This window comes from Bos indicus x Bos taurus, chromosome 11 (genome assembly GCF_003369695.1).
Source record: "Bos indicus x Bos taurus breed Angus x Brahman F1 hybrid chromosome 11, Bos_hybrid_MaternalHap_v2.0, whole genome shotgun sequence".
NCBI classification, from domain to species: domain Eukaryota; kingdom Metazoa; phylum Chordata; class Mammalia; order Artiodactyla; family Bovidae; genus Bos; species Bos indicus x Bos taurus.
The window spans coordinates 67,399,293-67,421,185 of NC_040086.1; the positions used below are offsets into that span (position 1 = coordinate 67,399,293).

The 21,893-nt window shown below is 37.7% G+C and overlaps 1 protein-coding gene across 3 annotated transcripts in view; it reads right to left on the reverse strand.

The window, feature by feature from the left end:
• The window catches only part of GFPT1 (glutamine--fructose-6-phosphate transaminase 1), a 64,570-nt gene that overhangs the window by 29,676 nt on the left and 13,001 nt on the right, over positions 1–21,893 (reverse strand). For 2 of the 3 annotated variants that reach the window (XM_027555680.1, XM_027555678.1), the window contains exons 4-10: positions 16,136–16,261; positions 8,054–8,112; positions 6,968–7,102; positions 5,472–5,533; positions 3,911–3,990; positions 3,658–3,711; positions 695–800 (exon numbers count right to left, since the gene is read on the reverse strand). In XM_027555680.1, coding sequence (XP_027411481.1) covers positions 695–800; positions 3,658–3,711; positions 3,911–3,990; positions 5,472–5,533; positions 6,968–7,102; positions 8,054–8,112; positions 16,136–16,261 — 622 coding nt within the window. The remainder of the gene's footprint in view (positions 1–694; positions 801–3,657; positions 3,712–3,910; positions 3,991–5,471; positions 5,534–6,967; positions 7,103–8,053; positions 8,113–16,135; positions 16,262–21,893) is intronic. The other variant, XM_027555679.1, reaches the window with a different exon arrangement.

Consider the following 21,893-nt stretch of genomic DNA (forward strand, 5'->3'; position numbering starts at 1 on the left):
TACCCTCATTACTATTTAAATTTCATTTATAAATGCCTCCAAGCATCCTACTGCATTTTCTCTCAAAATGTCTCAGTCTAGTACTATTTCCTATATAAGTGATTTTGCTGCCAGTTATTTTTCAATCAAAAAGATGTGTCCACACTGGATTAAAACTACAATCTAGGTAAGCAATTATACTTTCACTGGTATGATGCTAAGCCATTCTACTCTCCAATCTAAAAATCTCTCCTCCCAGGGAAGTTTGGGAGGGGATGGATACATATGTGACTGAGTTCCTTCACTATTCACCTGAAACTATCACAAAATTGCTAATTGGCTATACCACAATACAAAATAAAAAGTAAAAAAAAAAAAAAAAAAAAAAAACAGGTAAAAATAAATAAATAAAATCTCTCCTCCCTATAAAACCTGGGTTATGGCTCTAAAAAAAGAGACAAAAAAAATACATGAGCTCCAAGTAAATATATCAGAACAAGTCTCAATGACCATTATCTCTTCTTTGCAGATGGACCTACATACTCTAAATTGAGAGAAAAGACATTCTAGGACCCCAGAATGGTCACCTTCACAACCTTAATTAACAAAGTTCTCCTATACAGTATGACTAGATTTATAAAAAATGACTTTTTGGTTTCCTGCAGCCTAAGAAGCTTTACTAAAAATTTTCTCTGTATCAACCAATGATGCTCACCTTGCATCAGAAGCAAAGTAATATTCCACTGCTTTTTCTTCAACAGGGAAAAGGCAAGTTGTGCTGTCCACACGGGAGAGATTGCAGCTTCCTTTCTTATCTTTGCCTAGAGCGTGGAGTTAAAGGAATCAGCAAACACATAGAAAACTATGGCTGATTTCTAAGTATACACAACTTTCTACAAAATCAACAAAAAAACCATAGCAATGCAAAATAATTCCAGCAACTTTTCAATGCCAGGTAGATCACCCTATTTCCATGCAATAAGCCAACAAGAACAAAGGGCACAGAGTGAAAGAGCAACTATCAGACAGCGTGGCATATACAGTGCTATGTTATGCATTTTTTAATGTAATATTTCTTTTCCAAGTAAAAGGCAAATGATGTCACTAACTTTTTAAATGTATGTATAGCCTAATTTTAACTTTAAACAAAACTTAATGGAATTCATACATATAAATTTGTGCACTTAAACATTAAAATTACATTAAAAATATGAAAATTATGCAATGAAAAATAAAATGAAGGCTAGTGGCATATTTGTGTTACCTCCAAATAAAACTTCTCTAGATTTTAAAGGTAAGTAACAAATCAAAGTTCAGGCTACACTAATTCTGATTTAAAAACAAAACAATGATACTCTCTAACTGTGGTATACCATACAAGGCAGCTATTGCTAAGGACTGGAACTATAAACCCAGAACCTCTCCTTTCTTAAAAAAAAAAAAAAAAAAACTGGATTTTCTTACATTTCTTTTAAGTCAGGATAAAGTGTAGTCCTTTTGTAATGGTAACATCTTTTAATTCTAGCACTGTAGAATTCTGGCATCTCTACTTAACTTGTTAAGCTACTGATGAAGAATTTCTTTTTCCTCTTTGACTAAAGTCAAAACTGGAAGGTATAATGAAGTTTGACCAATTAGCCAAATACAGAAAATACTATTAACTTAAAACTATATATATAAATTCTCAGAGACAAAAAAGCACCTTTCTCAAAGATCAGGACACAGTAGACCTTATAACCAATGGACACAATGGCCCAAGAATACTATAAATACACTTGTAAGAACTCATACTGTGTCCATCCTTTAAAATCAATGTGTACAAAAACTTGGTAGTAACTATTCTTAGTAACATATATCCAAAGTTCTCCACAGTCCACGATTATTTGATGTAATTTAGGCATGAAAACAAAACAGCTCTTCCCATCCATACCCAACAGTAGAAATGACACCATGCTTTTAAAAAATAAGTATAAGAAGACATCCCAGAGAAGACAACACTGCAGAAAGATAAAGCAGGTCAGTGTTTGCCAGAGGCTGGATACAGGGACAAGGGTTGACGACAGAGAGTCAGCTGAAGGAACTTTATAGGGGATGAATTGCTCTGTATCTCGACTGTGGAGGTGGTTATACAACTGACTGTGTTTGACAGAACTCATTAAATTGTACATCAGAAAGAACGAACTTTACTGTATGTGAAAAAGTAAGTTAAAAAATAAGCAAAAGGATCGGCTAGTACCTACATTTTTTACATAAAAACAACTAGCTTTGCTTATAAAATGTCCTACTGGGGTTGAGTTTCACCATATTCTTTCTTCCAATACTGGTTATTTCATTCTTCAAGTAACAAGGCACACTTAATTAAGGTATCACTGCCTATTTAAATGAACATTGCTTACATACATCTATATGACTCTTACAATCTGTAAAACGTCTTCCATCTGTTGATTATTTCATCTGATCTAAGTGGAAAACAATTATTATCATCCTACTTTATTTGGTCAGTGGTTACACCTGGAGAAAAAGCAATGCCTGAAAGCCACTCCCATGTTTTCCCCTATACACAGCCTCTTCAACAAGAGGCTGTACTTCAAAAACTTTTTACCTACTAAGAGCTAAAAAAATCAGGATTACTATAACACAACTCCTGATCTCAAAAAGATCTGTCTCATTACAAAGTTTTCTTCCAGCCTCTTAAGATCTTAGCCAATATTTTTCTATTGCTTCTAAAAGCAGCCTAAGACAATGTACAATGTTAACATGTAAGTAATAAATATACACAAGCAGAATCATTAAAAGAAACCTGAAACTCTGGATCCAAAATTTATACTGGTAGACTAGCTTTACTTCCAAAAAGAGTTGGAGGAGAAGAGGAAAATAAATTCTAACACCTCAGGATTTGAAGGTTATTTAAGGAAATAACTGTCTGCTCTAGATAAAATAGTGAAAGCAGCCACTATCTAAGGATGAATAGGTTTAGAGTACTTTGTTAAATCTTTCTTAAGAAGCCAAGAATTATGCATCAATAATATGGGTTTCAATCTCCTGAATTTACCACTCCCTGTGTCTTTTACCTAGAAAGTGTTTAGTAAAAAGGTAAACTAAAAGAACACATCATTTTTTGCTAATTATATCAATAAAATGATCTAGTTTGTATGGCTGAAAAGATAAATTTCAAACATAAATTTTTTTTTAATTCCAAATTCAAACAAACCCAATCAAGATATCGAATGTAAATCGAAAAGTAAAATGTCATGCATAAAACAAAATCCATTTAAACATATTTCGGCTAAATTATTCAAATAACTACCATGGAGTTCAATCTATAACAGCCTAACACACAATGCTCTTTTCCTAATCTTAGCATCTTATTTATAATAATATATCCTACATGATTTTAATTTAAAACAAAGGGGAAAAAAGTTACAATTTCAACCATTTCCTCAAATCTCAGAGATCTTAAAGAAACAAATTATTAAAAGCAGTTTTCTAAATGGCAAAAGCAGACAGACAAAATATACTCTGCAAATTAGAAAAATAAGGTCAAAATATGTTTCCCCATAAAATAAGCACATTTTTAGAGGCCCAGCACATTCATTCACTCCAAGAACAAAGAATTAGTAAAGAATGAACAAAAGAGGATAAAGGTTCCTCCCCATCCATGCAGAGTGCATTTCCCACCTCTTTCTCCCTGTGATCCCCACCGTGTGAATTTTGATCCAATCTGAGTCCTAGCTAAGGATATACAACAGAAAAAAATTCTACTCGTCAGAGAAATCACAAAAACAAATCCTTTTCATGTCTAGACAGAACTATATATATGAGTGGATCTGATCAAATGGGCATTTAATCAATTTATGGAAAACAAGTTTTTGTATCTACTGCACTCAATTTATACATTTTCCCCGTACCATAATATAGGAATAGTTTTTACCTGTTCTGTAGAGAATTGGAATGTGGTCAGTAGACAGTTTATGCTCACTTCGTACACCAATCAACAGAGGGCTTCCTCGTCTGTTAGTACAAAATTAAACAGAATTAAACCATTTTTATAAATAATGCAGTAATGATACAAAATGTAAATATGATGAGGGAATGCTACTCAAATAATGCTTAAATTCTCCCTCTGAGGTCGACTTCAGATGTAACAAAAGAATGAGTTTTTAAAAAATATTCAAAGGTTAGCAAACTATGACCCACAGCCAGGTTTGTCTACTTTTACTGGAACATGGCCACGCCCATTCCTCTACTTATTTCTACGGTTGCTTTCACACTACAACAGCAAACTGAGTGGCATGGCATGGCCAAGAAAGCCTAAAATATTCACTATCTGGCCTGTTATAGAAAGGGCTACCCAGGTGGTTCAGTGGGTAAAGAATCTGCCTGCAATGCAGGAGATGCAGGAAAAGCAGGTTCCATCCCTGGGTCGCTAAGATTCCCTGGATGAGGGAACGGCAACCTACTCCAGTATTCCTGCCTGGAGAATTCCATGGACACAGAAGCCTGGGAGGCTACCGTCCACAGGGTCACAAAGAGTTGGACACAACTGAAGCAACTGAGCACGCCTGCATTATTACGGAAAAGGTTTGCAGACCCCTGTTCTATGATGATACGTTAAAAAGTTTCTCATTTTTAACATTAAATGGAAACTTTCTTTTGATAGATGAACAATATATGAACATTCAGCACTTTATCCTTAGTTCCTCTGACTTTTTAAAGACTCCTCTCTCTTACAAAGTCTTAGGCCTCCACACTGTTCTCAAAAGGACTTAATGCTTAGGCTTGAATATCCCAGCAAAAGCAATAATCGTACAATCATCTAGGACTTTGTCTAGAATATTTAGTTCCAAAAACTATGGATATTGTATAGAATACTCAACCTCCAAATTCACAAAGTAACAATGGTGCCCCACTGCTGACAAAAGGCCAATTACAAATGCCAGAATGGTTCTGCTTTGTTAAGGGTTTCTGTCACATAGAAGAAGAGTAAAACAGATAAGAAAACATGTGACAAAAATATATAGTCGACCTCCATATGCATGGGCTCCACATCTGCAGATTCAACCAACTGTGGACTGAAAATATTCAGGGAAAAAGAATTTGAGAAAGTTCCAAGAAAGCAAAACTTGAATTTGCCACACACTGGCAACATTTTTACACACTGGTAGTATATACATTGGATTTACAATTAAGTACATAAGATTTGCATCATATTAGGTATGTAAGTAATCTAGAGATGCTTTTAAGTATACAGGATATGTGTACAGGTTATACGCAAATGCCACACCATTTTATATAGGGGACTTGAGTTTTGGGATTCACAAGGGTTTTTAGAACCAGTCCCTCATGGATACTAAGGGATGATTCTCACAAATATCTAGAAAAGGCAGAGCCATTATAGTAAAGGATCATTTTATAGTATAAAGAGAATATGCTTATAATTCAGAAGTTTCAAAATACATATAAATATTAGTCATTATTAAATCTATATATACCTTGTGCCAACTGCTTGGCCAGGAAAATGGACACTTTTAAATACAAGTGCAAAAGCACCTTCCTATGGAGGGAAAAAAAGTGCATTAGCAATATGTATTATAATCAACTGTTAAATGAGAAATGCCTAAAATATACTGGCTTCAGCACAGAAATTTTCAGTTCACACACTGCTCTTTTGCACTTTATAAATTAGCCTAAATTTCAGGCACTTATTCCAGCTTTGATGTTCCCAATATTCATTTTTTAAACAAGCCCACTCTTAAAATAGGGTCAAAGGATAATAGTTCAAAAACAGAGCATTATAAAAGTCACCTTTGTACATGCTACCAACGCTTCTCCTGTGTCCCATACTATGCATTAGTAAAGGAAGGGCAGAGTCAGAAAAGATACTAAGCTCCATATTCAAAACCCATTCTCTAGCCCAGAAATTCTCCATCACTGTTAACCTTCATTCTTTTTGAACTTGATGTGCTGTGTGTGCTGTGCTAAGTCGCTTCAGCCATGTCTGACTCTTTGTGACCCTTGATAATGAGACATATACACACACAGTCATAATTATTAACATGCACACCATACAACTCCCTCAACCCAAACTCCTCAGAGACAGGGTCTAAGGAAATCAAGAATGAATAAAGGAGGAACATAAGGTAGGAGAGGGAAGGAACAGAACAATCTGGGTTATACAATGAGTAGAAACAAAAAAAGGCTGGGAAAGCACACTACTCTGCCTTGAGTAAAGGGAAGAACAGTCCTCTACCTTCTCTATCTTCCTCATTCCTTTTGCTGCAGACACCGTAAGATCTGGGTGAGATGGGAGGAAGGGTGGACCTTTACAGAGAAGTAAAGAGCTTTCAAACGGGAAAGCCAGAGTTGTGGGGGTAGAAGGGTGGGGTGAAGTCACTATGTATTTGGACCTTTGTGTATTTTTGATATTTTTGAAGTAGGACAACTGGGATGAAATTTTTAAAAAATACCACTTTTCTCTTGGGCTGGGAAATATTCTTCTGAAAAGGTACAGTGCCAAGTAAAAGTCCCCATAGGGAAAAATTAATTGACTGTACTGGCTCAGAGACATGCAGACATTATCTCAGAATAATCAGTGTGTATTTCACCAAAGCTACCTTTTGCTAAGTTATTGACTGGGAAGAACACTTGAATGAGCAGGAAGTGGGAAAGTGATGAATCCCCAACTTACGTACTGTATACATGCTTGTGTGTGGTATGTATGGGTTTGTGTATGAGTACACACAGTTTTTCGACAAACTCTTCACATTTAGACATTTTTCATTCCCATGACACTAAATTATAGTGAAAGAAGTAAAATCATTAAAGCAGCAGTCTCAAAATTATTCAAATTGAATAGTTTTACACATATGGAGGAATAAAAGCAAAAAATGCTTGAAAAATTAGCTAGTTCCTACTTATCATTTTTTAAGTGTTTGTTTAATTGTGATTAACATTGGCAATAACTATCTTTAAAACTGTGGTTTAATACCAATTGTTGGATGACTCTCTCCACCAAGGTAGTAAAACTTGTATCTTGACTTTCCCGATTGTCATACATGTACTTAACAAGCTTGGCAATTGTCTCTGTGTCTGTTTCAGACTCAAAGTCATAGCCTTTACTTTCCTATAATTAGAAAGGAAAAAAAATTGACACATTTAAGGAAATATTCATAATATCTAAACTCTTTCTACGTAATTTTTTTCCTCAAAAATCTCATTAGCCAACTTCTGCTAGTCTTTTTTTGACCACCAAACACCCAATTATACCTACTGTTCAAAATTAAGGTCACCATCTAATTATGTGGAAGCCAAAATAGTAAGGTATTCCCTATGAACAAACATAATACTTATAATTATACAAATCTATATATGCCATATATGAATTAAATAAATTTTAAAATAATTAAAATATAATGAAATATGTAACATTCACAAAACATTAATTTCATTATGAACATAATGATTCTTTAATGATGGTATTTCACTATCCGATCCAATGGCCATTAGCTATATGCGGCTATTTAAATTTACAGTGAAATAAAATTTTAAATTTAGTTCCTCATTCATCCCAGCTCCACAACCACACATGGACACTGGCTACCATTCTGGGACAGTACATGTATAGAAAGTTTCCATCACTGCAGAAAAGTTGAACTGGACAGCTCTGCTCAATCACTAATGAAGGTCATCATCATTATCATGACAATGTAGTATATAGCTATTTAGGGCATAGAGCCTTCATTCAATCTGTCTTAAGTCTTCTGACACTCTAGAAACTTTTAAAAATGACAAACAAGGTCTCTCTCAATGCAAAAGAGACTCTCCCAAATTCCAATTTTATTGACACTTTTGGGTCATTTATAATAAAGCCAAATAATTATTTCCTTTTCATGTAAGAAAACAAAAAAGTTCCACTGTCAACAAAGAAAACTCCAATAAACCACATACCCTGTAACTGTCGTAGGAATTATTTAATCATACCTAGATGGGATTTACTGCACATCCCAAACAACCTCAATGCTCTCATTAGAAATATTCTCAAAGACTGGTGGTCTTTTTAGGTCACTTTACTTACCAGAAACTTTTTCAAGTCCTTGTAGTTGGTGATGATTCCATTGTGAATAACAATAAATTCTAAAAAGAGATAAAATCACTGCTGACCAAAAAATTACAGGTCTAATAAACACAATAAATTGCCATTACTGTCAATAGATTTTTTTCTCACATCAAAAAATTTGTAACATACTGTACTTCAGGTGTAATCAAGTATTATCCAGTTTTCATCATCAGATTACCTTCAGGTAGATCAGCAGCATAGTCCATGTGTAAAGGCACACAGTGCTTAGAAGTGGGTATAGCAGATTAATAGAATAAACTGGAGTTTAGAGGCATCAACTTCAGTTGTGGCTAAAATACCAGTCCAATGTCATCACGCAAAAGAAGCATGTTCCCTGGGCCAGTTTCTTCCATTTGCAAAACGAAAGGGTTGAACTAACTATATTCTCACTTCTTTTATCATTCAATCTTATGCATAAAACAATCCAAAGTTTAAAGAGAAAGGCTTTATCCAGTTTACACTAAATAAGTTCAAAACTAAAGTTATAGAACTTAGCAAGAAAAAAAGTTATTCAGTTTATATTTACCTGAGGTCCAGAAAATTCCAAGATCAAATACAGATGATAGTGGGATAATTTTTATTCATATTTTTGATTAAATAACTTTCAAAAATGTTAAAAATGTGATATCAACAGTTGACAACATTATCTTTAGCCACTTAGAATGTATGTTTAGAATGTATGTAAAGACTACTGTGGATTTACTATTCAAAGTTCATGTAAGTCAGGAGAGAAATTACTACTAAATTCACTTTTATATCAAATTATCAAAATTTTATTTTGATAACATTTGATAACTATCAAAATAAGATCTAATATTCTGGTCTTACATTAAGTGAGCTTGAACTGAATGCACTACAAACCAAATAATAAAATAAACATGTCACTAGATTAAGATCAGAGAAGGCGATGGCACCCCACTCCAGTACTCTTGCCTGGAAAATCCCATGGATGGAGGAGCCTAGTGGGCTGCAGTCCATGGGGTCGCTAAGAGTCGGACACGATTGAGCGACTTCCCTTTCACTTTTCTCTTTCACGCATTGGAGAAGGAAATGGCAACCCACTCCAGTGTTCTTGCCTGGAGAATCCCAGGGATGGGGGAGCCTGGTGGGCTTCCGTCTATGGGGTCGCGCAGAGTCGGACACGACTGAAGTGACTTAGCAGCAGCAGCAGCAGATTAAGATATCATAAAATACTATAATAACTTTAAAAAAATTTTAATGCTAGAACACAGAGAATCATAAATAGCTGATATAAAGCCTGAAGTTAAAGCCAAATTCTCAAAATATAATTATGGATATACATTTTCAGGAATCTTTTATAAAGATTGTCAGTGTTAAAAATTTCAGTAGCTTTCTAATTCAATCCAGTAATTATGTGAAGTATGAAAAACCTAAAAAAGATAGCTTCTGAATTAAAAATTTCAGTAGCTTTCTAATTCAATCCAGTAATTATGTGAAGTATGAAAAACCTAAAAAAGATGGCTTCTGAATTAAATTACAAAATCTTACCTCAAAGGGATATATACACACACATACATATGCATATTTATACATATATTCATATGTATGCATTCGCTTATTTTTAAAAACCATGGAAGAAGAGACACTAAAAATTTTGTTAAATGCTTATATACAGGAAAAGATGAAATAAGGAAAAGGAAATAAGATAGAAGCTAGACTTATTTTAGTATGTCTTTTTTATAGGTGTGACCTCTGAGAACTATGCAAATATTTTAAATAAAAACGGTTTAAGAAAATCAATCCCTAAAATTCAAAATAAAATACATTAACAGAATGCTGTACCCAGCTAGCAGCACAACCACTTACAGAAGGATTAGTCCAAGTGACTCCAAAATACAGTAATTTGATTATACATCCCTAGAGAGATATCCCTTAAGTACAAAAGAAAGTAACAAAAAACAATAAATATACTGTTGTGGCAATGTTGGCATTATGATTCTGTTGTACATGTATCATTTGATAGATCATGTAAGTATGTCGCTGGTGTTAAGAACTAAGGTTTTAAGTGTTATTGACAGGAAACATATAAATCAATGAGGTAAAATAAAAACTGTATAGCCCTGGATTTGAATTGGAAGCATTAGTGTAAAATTATCTGTATATTCTTTTTAAATTTATGCAGGCACACATGGACACACACACACACAGGTGTGTGTGTCTGTGTGTGTGTGTCTCTATCTCTTAGCTCTGCCCACTGAAAAGGCCTTAGGTACAATAAGCACTTCCCTGGTTAATAGTCTTTTTTTTTTTTTTTGGAGCACAAATATATAAGAACACAGTGTTAGTAGCTTGAACTAACAGAAGTTTTAAAAGGTGCCCATTTACTATCAAGAAGCCTCATAACAGAAATGTATCTCAGGCTTCCAAGACTGCAGAAAATAAGCAGGATGGGATGGAGATTATTTCTTGTGTTTAACAGAAAATTCGGGTACAAAAAAGATCTTCACGACCCAGATAATCACAATGGTGTGATCACTCACCTAGAGCCAGACATCCTGGAATGTGAAGTCAAGTGGGCCTTAGAAAGCATCACTACAAACAAAGCTAGTGGAGGTGATGGAATTCCAGTTGAGCTATTGCAAATCCTGAAAGATGATGCTGTGAAAGGGCTGCACTCAATATGCCAGCGAATTTGGAAGACTCAGCAGTGGCCACAGGACTGGAAAAGGTCAGTTTTCATTCCAATCCCAAAGAAAGGCAATGCCAAAGAATGCTCAAACTATCGCACAATTGCACTCACCTCACACCCTAGTAAAGTAATGCTCCAAATTCTCCAAGCCAGGCTTCAGCAATACATGAACCGTGAACTTCCAGATGTTCAAGCGGGTTTTAGAAAAGGCAGAGGAACCAGAGATCAAATTGCGAACATCCGCTGGATCATAGAAAAAGGAAGAGAGTTCCAGAAAAACATCTATTTCTGCTTTACTGACTATGCCAAAACCTTTGACTGTGTGGATCACAATCAGATCAGATCAGTCGCTCAGTTGTGTCCGACTCTTTGCGACCCCATGAATCACAATAAACTGTGGAAAATTCTTAGAGATGGGAATACCAGACCACCTGACTTGCCTCTTGAGAAATCTATATGCAGGTCAGGAAGCAACAGTTAGAACTGGACATGGAACAACAGACTGGTTCCAAATAGGAAAAGGAGTACGTCAAGGCTGTCTATTATTGTCACCCTGCTTATTTAACTTCTATGCAGAGTACGTCATGAGGAACACTGGGCTGGAGGAAGCACAAACTGGAATCAAGATTGCCAGAAGAAATATCAATAACCTCAGATATGCAGATGACACCACCCTTATGGCAGAAAGTGAAGAGGAACTCAAAAGCCTCTTGATGGAAGTGAAAGAGGAGAGTGAAAAAGTTGGCTTAAAGCTCAACATTCAGAAGACTAAGATCATGGTATCTGGTCCCATCACTTCATGGGAAATAGATGGGGAAACAGCGTCAGAGTTATTTTGGGGGGCTCCAAAATCACTGCAGATGGTGACTGCAGCCATGAAATTAAAAGGCGCTTACTCCTTAGAAGGAAATTTATGACCAACCTAGATATCATATTGAAAAACAGAGACATTACTTTGCCAACAAAGGTTCGTCTGGTCAAGGCTATGGTGTTTCCAGTAGTCTTGTATGGATGTGAGAGTTGGACTGTGAAGAAAGCTGAGCACTGAAGAGTTGATGCTTTTGAACTGTGGTGTTGGAGAAGACTCTTGAGAGTCCCTTGGACTGCAAGATCCAACCAGTCCATTCTAAAGATCAATCCTAGGTATTCTTTGGAAGAACTGATGCTAAAGTTGAAACTCCAGTACTTTGGCCACCTCATGTGAAGAGTTGACTCACTGGAAAAGACTCTGATGCTGGGAGGGACTGGGGGCAGGAGGAGAAGGGGATGACAGAGGATGAGATGGCTGGATGGCATCACCGACTCGATGGACGTGAGTCTGAGTGAACTCCGGGAGTTGGTGATGGACAGGGAGGCCTGGCGTGCTGCAATTCATGGGGTCACAGAGAGTCAGACACGACTGAGCGACTGAACTGAACTGAACAGAAAATTCAAAGAACAAAGTTTAAAATTTAAAGAAATAATTGCTAGCCTAGTACTTTATAATATAAACTACACTTTTGGGGAAAAAACTTTTTTCGGTGATGGTTTCATCTTTCATTTCTTTTAGCTGTGTAGGAAATTTTTAAAAATGTGTTTTCTTGAGTTTTCCATGTTCTTGTTAATACACGTTTCAGTAGGCTGCCGTCCATTAAGCCTGCAGGGGCCCTCCTGGCTATTTCTGAATTGTGTTGTGTACATGTGTGTCTGAGAGCTCAGACAGCTTATCTTCTTACAGTACTTAGTTGTTTGCTTTTTTGTTAGATAAAACATTAGCAATGTATCCTTTCCCTACTCCCTGCCATCAAACCCATTAAGATTTAAAATCTTTGTCAAACAGATGATTTTAGAACTTGGGAGGTGGTAGTTAAAAAAAAAAATTCTTACACAAACCACCTACTCCATAAGCACAGGCCTGTGAACTTTTCCCTCACAACTCTACATTTCTACTTTAAGTAACCGACCTTTCAACCCTACCCATTTAGAGGAACCAACCAACCATGAAAAGGGGGTACAGAGTTTACCCTCATCTTCTGCCTTTAGTTCTGTCACATGAAAAAAATCTCACTCTGCCCCCGTATCCTTCTCAAATCTTCACAAGGAGGAAAGTTCTCTTCTACAACTATCCATGCTCCTCAGATCTGCTATGTATGCGGTGCAGACTCACAGTGGAGAGGAGGGAGAGTGACAGGAGGACTCAGGTAGACTCTATGGCACCTTCCTCCACATACAAGGGCAGGTTGTCCCCCCAGCCCTCTCCTGAGCAGCTGACTCAACCCATCCTGGCTCCTCATTCAGACAGCTTGTCACTGAGGAAGAAGACTCACAGATGCCTTAATTTATTTAAACTTGGGTGGCTGTCTAATATGACTAAATGACACGGGAACAATCATCCCTAAATAAACACTTTCTTCTAGAGATGTCTCTGCTCGTCTGTTTCTATGCTGCATCCATTTTTCCAGGTTCAGTGGTAGAATGTGGCGCTCTAGTTCCTGCTGGGGCTTACTTGAAGCAGAAAGTGAATCCTTTTCCAATAATTTCACAGTACTTGTGATTTCAGACATCAGTTCAGATAGCTTACACTTTGTCAGCCTTCACCAATGCCTTAATTCATTTTTAGATTTTGCTGTGGTTTTTCATTTTCTGGCTGAGCTGGTTTTTCGTTGTTGCTCAGGCTTTTCTGTAGTTGCAGCGAGAGGGGGGCTACTCTCTAGCTGCGGTGCAGAGGGCTCTCCTTGCGGCGTCTTCTCTTACTGTGCAGCATGGGCCCTAGAGCACACGCACTCAGCAGTTGTGGTGCACAGGCTTAGCTGCCCTGCAACATGTGGGATCTTCCCAGACTAGGGATCAAACCTGTAACCCATGCACTGCTAGGTGAATTCTTAACCACCGGACTACCAGGGAGGCCCATGCCTTAATTCTTGACACTACAAGGTGGAACTATCAATGAGATCACATAAGCTACTGTTGGACAAATTTGTAAGACAGAAATTCATTACATATTTCTCGACTGTCAGAACTGAGCAGTGTGATGTAGGTAGGCTCTGGAGGAATAATGGTAATAAGTTATCTGGGTATCCAAGTGTCTGAAAGACCTCTCTGGAAACACAAATATATAATAAAGACAGAAGACAGTTATCAGGGAGGGTGCTTATTACATAGTTTAATTTGGATCTGATTATTCTCCTACTGCAGAGGAAAGAGTACTTTCAATATAACATCTGCATACTAAGAGGTAGTATAGCAATTAATCTCAGTGCAAAACTAAATCAAGCTTTCTATCTTCTGGGAAAAAACTTAGATTTTTTTTTTTTAGAAGTTAGATACTCTTTTCTATCTAGTTTGCTGTGCTGTGCTTAAGTCACTTCAGTCATGTCTGACTCTTTGCAACCCCAAGGACTGTGGCCCACCAGGCTCCTCTGTCCATGGAATTCTCCAGGCAAGAATACTACAGTGGGTTGCCATGCCCTCCTCCAGGGGATCTTCCCCATCCAGGGATCGAACCCATGTCTCTTACGTCTATCTGCATTGGCAGGTGAGTTCTTTACCACTAGCACTACCTGGGAAGCACCCCATTTTCTAGTGTACTGAACTTTAAAAATTAAAGCGCTCACATTTTTTAAAGTCCTTTTTTACATAAAGTAGAATTTCTAACTTACAGGTCTATATAGAAACCAATCTGAACTGGACAAACTATGGATTCAACATGCAGATGAGATTTCTTCCTATGGTTACCCTGATACCCACATTCAAAAGCATCCTATAAAAAACTGCTTCAAAATCTTTCTGAAATCATAATAGTGCAGCAAAACCACAAGTAAACAACTGCCTGCTGCTGCTGCTATGTCGCTTCAGTCGTGTCGGACTCTGTGCGACCCCATAGACGGAAGCCCATCAGGCTCCCCCGTCCCTGGGATTCTCTAGGCAAGAACACTGGAGTGGGTTGCCATTTCCTTCTGAAAAGTGAAAGTGAAAGTGACGTCGCTCAGTCATGTCCGACTCTTAGCAACCCCTATTAACCTGTTATTTCAAATACTGATTGAAAAACCAACAAGCATTTTTTTGCGCAACTTTTTAAAACACAATAAGTTGAAATATCAAACATGCACAGAACTGTTCCTTCACAGAAGGCAAGAAACTGCCAGCACACCACATGGGAAGCCATTCTCAGTGCTGTTGGCTATGAAAGTGGGCCTCCTCCAGGGTCTGGCTGATGTGGAAGTAAGGGCCTTGGCACAGCATGGACTGCTCGGCACAGGCTGGGGATGCTGTGGGCTGGACTGGCGACGAGGTGGTTTAAGCTGCTTTCAAGCCCACTGGCCCTGTCTAGGTTACTGATGCTGTTGCTATTGCTGCTCCCACCATTAACACTGCTAGAAGACTATGTGTCCCAGGAGTTATGAAAGACAGGGTTTCTACTATTCCTTTGGTGGTCTTCTTCAATGCTTTCCTTCTCCTTTTCCTGCAGCAAAGGTACTCACCCACCGCAGCTGGCAGAGGGGAGTAACAAGGCCCCAGGAGAAGAGGGGACAGACAGTGCTGTGTTTCTGTGGTTGCCACGCCCACTCCCTCAGGCCGCAGCTCTCACTGTATGGCAGTACCCCTCTCACTGTAAGTGGTACCCTTACTTCCAGCATCTGCTCCACATCCACCCCCACAGCCACTGTGATACCCAGGCTTAGAGTCTTTATTGTTTCCACTGAAAGGAACTAGGGTTCTTTAGAGAACTGGCTGATTTCAAGTTTGGGGCAGGATTAGAAAAACCTGCATATCTTCAACTACCAAAATAACAAAGACTACTGGACCTACTTGGATCACATCAAAAGTACTCAGGAGTCAACCTGAAGAAGCTCCCAGTGACTAAAGATGCAAAATTTTGTGCATCAATATAGATAACTACTTCAGTGTTTTGAAACAAAATATTTTAAATCCATGAATTTATAAACAACGAAAAAATCTGTTCACCTTGGACCATTAGAACCACTTCATTTGAAAAATGGTAAATAAAGGGGGAAAAATTAAACATTTATCTTGCCTTTCCTAGACAATCTGTACATCTGGGCAATCAAACTGTTAACATGGAGAAGCTTCTCTTTATCAAAGTATTTAGACACAGAGAATCATGAATCATGTGAAATAACACCACAGGATGCATGCCATTAGCAAGATTTAGACTGTAGGAAACTCAATAGTACAAATAACAGAGTAAACTGCAAGGAAGAAAGGAGAGAAAAGGAGAAGTCTCTTAGGAGACAAATCAATCTGCTAGGTCCTTACTTTTTAGAAACACACTCTTACATAATTACAGATTAATTGCTATGATATCCAGTTATCTGTGATATATGTATCTATGTGCTACCTACTGGCTTCCAAAACACAAACATTCCAAAGTGTGTACAATCCGTCCATACCATTATTTTTATCAGACCGCTGGGGGTGGCTATTGACAGGATTCGGTTCACCATGCGTTGCCCAACGGGTATGAGCTATTCCAAGGTGTACATCAAATTCTATATCCAAATCCATATCTTGTTGTTCTGAAGAAGATAAAATAAAAAATTCCAATATTAAATCAAACTGTAGGGATAATGCTATAAGCTGTATTTAAATTATTACAGTCTTACACCTGGAATATACAATTATTAAAACTGAAGATCAGGCTTATTCAAACAGTAATTAAAAGACTTAGAGGAGTTAATGCAGCTGAAATATTTAGGGTAAATGGTTCCAATAACAACCCCAAAAGTGTGTACAAAGAGATAAAGCAAATATGACAAAATGTTGACAACTGGAAAAAATAGATGAAGTATATGGATGATTAATGTACTATTCTTTCAATTTTTCTACAAATTTGAAAATTTTCAAACTTATGGTCAAAAAGAGTTAATGTGATCTTTAAAAATCTTATTTAATCCTTTCTTTGAAAAAAATTAGTATCATTTTAATTAGTATCATGTTAAGAAAAATTCGTTTTCTCAGTGCCACACAACCTTATGACCACAATGTCTTTGGTCCCCAGTGAGTGGCCTGTATCTCACACCATAAACTGCAATTATGAAGTTTCCAAAATCAAAGAACAGTCCTTGAGAACAAAGCAATACTATGAAAGCATGAGGTTACAGGCTGGTGTTCCTCCTCTGTTTTAAAAAGCAGGTACTCTAATTCCTTCTCCCTATGAACTCTTTTTTCTTCTTCCAGGGGAAAGAAAGAAAAAAAAAAAAAAAAAGAGTTCTAGTATATACTAAGAATGTCCCCTTTTAATTGCCTACATACAAAATTCATTTGGCTAAGGAAGCAAATAACAAAGCTTATCAAATTAGGTCGAAATTAAGAGCAAACTGCTGAGAAGTCTGAACAGGAAAGTCCATGCAGTTTAATATACAGTCTTTGTGGGTTTTATCCTGGCTAATCAAAGGTCATTCTAAAATACAAATCTGATCAAGAAACAATGCTTAAAATCCTTGAATAGACTTCCAATTACTTAAAATGTGGTTTGCATCCCTAGTTACCCATATGAACCATCCTAAACCTGGTCAGGGATTTATACGTAGATTCTCAAATTCTAACACACAACTCAAAAACTATTTTCTCACAAGATAAAGCCCCAACACCTTTTCACAATATACAAGGCCCTTCACCATTTGGCCCCCACCTACCTTTCCATCCCCTTTCCATCCTCATCTCCCAACCCTCTCCAGTCACTCCTCAAAGCTCTCAATGCACCTGTTACAAATAACAACAGCTAACATTTATGGAGAACTTATCTTGTGTGAGGTACTACAAATACCTCCTCACTCTATTCCTATCACTCTGACCATCATCTCTACACTGGACTACTAAACAGAATCCTAATTGGTGGCCCTGTGTCCACTCTTCCTTCTGTACAATCTAGCCAAAGTGATCCACCCAAAGCAGAAGTTAGATCACGTTACTTCCTATGCAAAATGTTCCAATGGCTTCCCAACAAACAGCAAAATCCATTGTTCTGAAGACCCTCTGTGCCCTAGCCATCAGCCTCCTCTCTAGCCTCATCTCCTGCACTCTACTCCTCACTTACTGAGCTCTAGCCCCACTGACTTCCAGCTGCAAGCAGGCCAAGCCCACACACAATCTATGCACTTGGTGTTCCCTCCTCCTAGAATTCCCTCATACAGACAATCACATGATCTCTGCTCAAATGTCACCTCTACCATACTTGTCCTTTATAGCACTGATCTCTACCTGATATTATGTATTTATTTGTTGTCTGGCTCTCTCACTGGACAGTAAGCTCCATCTGGGCAGGGACTTTGCTTATCTTCTTCTCTGTCCTCAGGGCCTAGAACAATGGCTGGTATACAACAGGTACTCAATAGATATTCATTCTGTTACTGAATCCTCACAATACAATTACATACTATTAGGTATAACTGTCCCCATTTTATAGATGAAGAAACAGGCTCACAAGGTCACAAAACCTGCCCTAGGTCATGGCTATAGGAAGCAGAGATAGAATTTGAAGCCAAGACTGGCTGCTTCCAGAGCCTAAGATTAAAACCACAGTGTACACTCTTCTGTACTATTACAACATTTGACATGTTGTCAACCTGGCTTCTACCAGAATTTAAGTTCTACAAAAAGGAGGAGCTTGTCTTATTATCTTTGAATTCTAAGTATTAAGCTATATAGAGCAGATACTCGAATTTTTGTTGGCTAGCTCAATCAATCAACGGAGAAAAATCGTCAGTGTCTTTTCTGATTTAACAGTGTTCTAAATAATTAAGGCAACCTGATAAATGACCTCCAGAAAAGTAAGGATCACCGTTTATTACTACTTAACAGGCCAATACAAGCAATGAAAACACGTAATTAGCTTTTTTAGATTAAGGTTAACTGTAACTGAAAGCAGTATGTCCCGTCACATACTGGCAAGAGAAAGTACATCAGAGAAAATAACAGGAGTCTATAAAATGAACCCATTTCAAATTCAAGGTAATTACCATATCTAGTACACTGTTGGAGAAGGCAATGGCACCCCACTCCAGTACTCTTGCCTGGAAAATCCCATGGGTGGAGGAGCCTGGTAGGCTCCAATCCATGGGGTCGCTAAGAGTTGGGCACGACTGAGTGACTTCACTTTCACTTTTCATTTTCATGCATTGGAGAAGAAAATGGCAACCCACTCCAGTGTTCTTGCCTGGAGAATCCCAGGGACGGCGGAGCCTGCTGGGCTGCCATCTATGGGGTCGCACAGAGTCGGACACGACTGAAGTGACTTAGCAGCAGCAGCAGTACACTGTTGCCAAAGGAACTTTATTTAAGGTCTAATAAGAAAAAAATCATTGCTACAACAATACACAAATTCCCCACAAGTAGTATTTCAGGTTTTATAGATTAATCATGGCTCCAATCCTGACTGTTTCTATTCGCTGTTACTCCACTCTAAAGCCATGTACCCATGTTCCTTATTAATTAAACTGAGAGCTCATTCAATTCCCCAACAGTTCATGACATCTTTTACACTCTCCTTAAGACTCAATTCTATGTAGTCCCTCAATCTCTACCTTACTCAGCTTTCTTTCACCTCATAACTGTTTAAATCAGCTTTTCTTTTGCCCTTAACCCCTACGAAGGCTAACTCCTTACCCAAACCCACCTTTCTGAGCTGGAATGCCTCAATCACTTCCTTTCTTGCATCTTCTCTCTTCCCCCTGCATTCACTCCCAAGGCTCTTTGTCCCCTGGGTACCTTTTCTCAGATGTCACCTTTCTTAATAGTCCAAACATATTTAATGTGCTGGTAATAACAAAATACCTAAATACCTACACCCAGAGAACAAATGTTAACATATTAATATAATCATTTGTGTTTTACAGCTTTAAGATATAAAATACTAAAAAAATCTTTAGTTGTCACGATCTAGGATAGCAGTCCTCTTCTGCCTTTCCTCTGCTCCCAAACCTCACTGGCTTTACTGTTGACACCATCTAAAGTCAGTACCTGCTCCTCTGAGCTTCAATTTCCTCATCTGCAAATGAGGAAGATAATTTTAACTACTCCACAGTTACAATGAGGACTACACAGAAGGCATTCAGTCAAGCGTCTGGGACACAGAAAGCAACAAATGTCAGCAAGTATTATCCAAGTTAGAAGCTACCAATAACCAGTCTAATGACCTTCTGTGAGATGTCTTCCTTCCCTTTTGTCTTAAGAGGTTAAACACTAACACACTGGCAATAACAAAATAAACACCACAAATATCCAAACAACACACTCCAAATTAACAAATGTTAATTTCTAGCCATTTATGCTTTAGATCTATTTAAGTCCTGAAATGTAAAAAAAAAAAAAAATGCAATTGGTGCCTCCTTTATACCCTACTTCATTCCTTTCCTCCCCAAAGGAGTCACAAGACCTTTCCCACCTGTGCCTTCAAACTTCCATTGTGCTAATACAGCTATAAATTATAGTGTTCTTCTTTTTAACAGCACAATACTGTACATACCTTTCCACAGGTTTTGTGTTTTTTTTTCACTCCAATATTAGGTTCTCAGAAAGCAGAGCCAGAGCTGGTACATACCTTCCAGAAGCTAAATATGGTCATTCACTGTCACATACAGCTTATTCTCCCATTCCCTTGCTGGTGGACACTGAAGTTGCTTCTAAACTTTGCTGCAATGCCATCTAATTGTCATGTCTCCTTGTCATAGTGTTTCTTTCGAGTACACGCCCACGAATGGAAGTGCCTGGCCATAAGGGATAAGCATCTCCCATTTAGACAGTGCCAGACTGCTCTCCCAAGGGACTCATCAGGTACAAATTCTCCAGCTCTGTCTGCAAGTGACCATTCCAGAAAAGAGATCACTTTCCTGCAGGAGGGAACATGTTTCAATATGACGACATTCAAAGATGGTGATTCTGGTCACTATCTTCCTTTCCAGCCTGCCATACTCACTGACCAACAATGCAGCTTTGAAAGCTATCTACCATTCCATCAAACTTGCCTTCCCTATTCTTACTTTGACCCAAGCTAATCTACTCAGAAGGTCCTCCCTCTCACCTTCACTGCCCCAATATAATTAGCAGCCAATCCTTACATATACTTAGCCTCCCCAACTTGTGGGAACTAGCTCTCCTCTGAATCTTAAACCAATCCGTTTGTTCTCTCCTATAAAACCTACTATATTCAACCTGGTAAACAGGATGCAGTACACACAGTAGACCAAATATTTATAATCAAGTTTTTGAAGTGTAGCTGTTTGGGTGTCTGCTTTATTCCAAGCTAATCTTATCCATAACAGATTCAAAATAAATACTGTCATAATTTGTTGAACAAGTACAGTTGACCCTTGAACAACACAGGGGGTTAGGGGTGCTGACTCACTGAGCAGTCAAAAACCTACATGTAACTTATAGCCAGCTTCTGGATCCAAGGTTCCACATCCACAGGTTTAACCAACCATGGATGGTGTAGCAGTGTAGTATTTACTACAGGGAAAAAAAAAAAATCTCCATATAAATGAACCTGCACAGTTCATACCCATGTTGTTCAAGCATCAATTGTACCATGAAGCTGAATGTCTGGCTTATGCAAAAATTAAAGATGAGTAAATCCATTGTTCTCCTCTTTCACCTGTACCCCTTTACAATGATAACGATGGCATCCATTTCAGCAGGTATATAAACAACCTACTGTTTCCTGGGTTTTGTGAAGGATTTTTTTATATGTTTTTTCAATCAATTTACTTCAAAGTATTTGCTTTGTTTTCAAGTTTTCTGTGAAAAAATAAAATGTATAAACACAAAATAATGAATAAATACTGTAAAGTACACTCTGTATGATGGAATATGTATCTCTGGCAACTACTTTATGCTCGGGGAGTAAGAAAATCACGAGGTAAAAATATGATAGTTACCTGATTGTATCAGACCTACTAAAAGGTACAACATCCAGACTGATGATATATCCAAACTCAGCATTTTAGTCCAAAGTGAAGACAAGCACCAAGTGAAGCCACATGAGTAAGGGCACTACTAAAAATACCTTTTGTCTTATGAAAGGCCCTTCCTCAGGAATGATGGCTATTTCCCTCCCCAGTTAATAATATTTCTGCAACAAAGGTACATTAAAAGCAGTACAAACAGTATCAAAACTACTTTTCTTCCTTCCCTTCAACTTTAAGAATCACC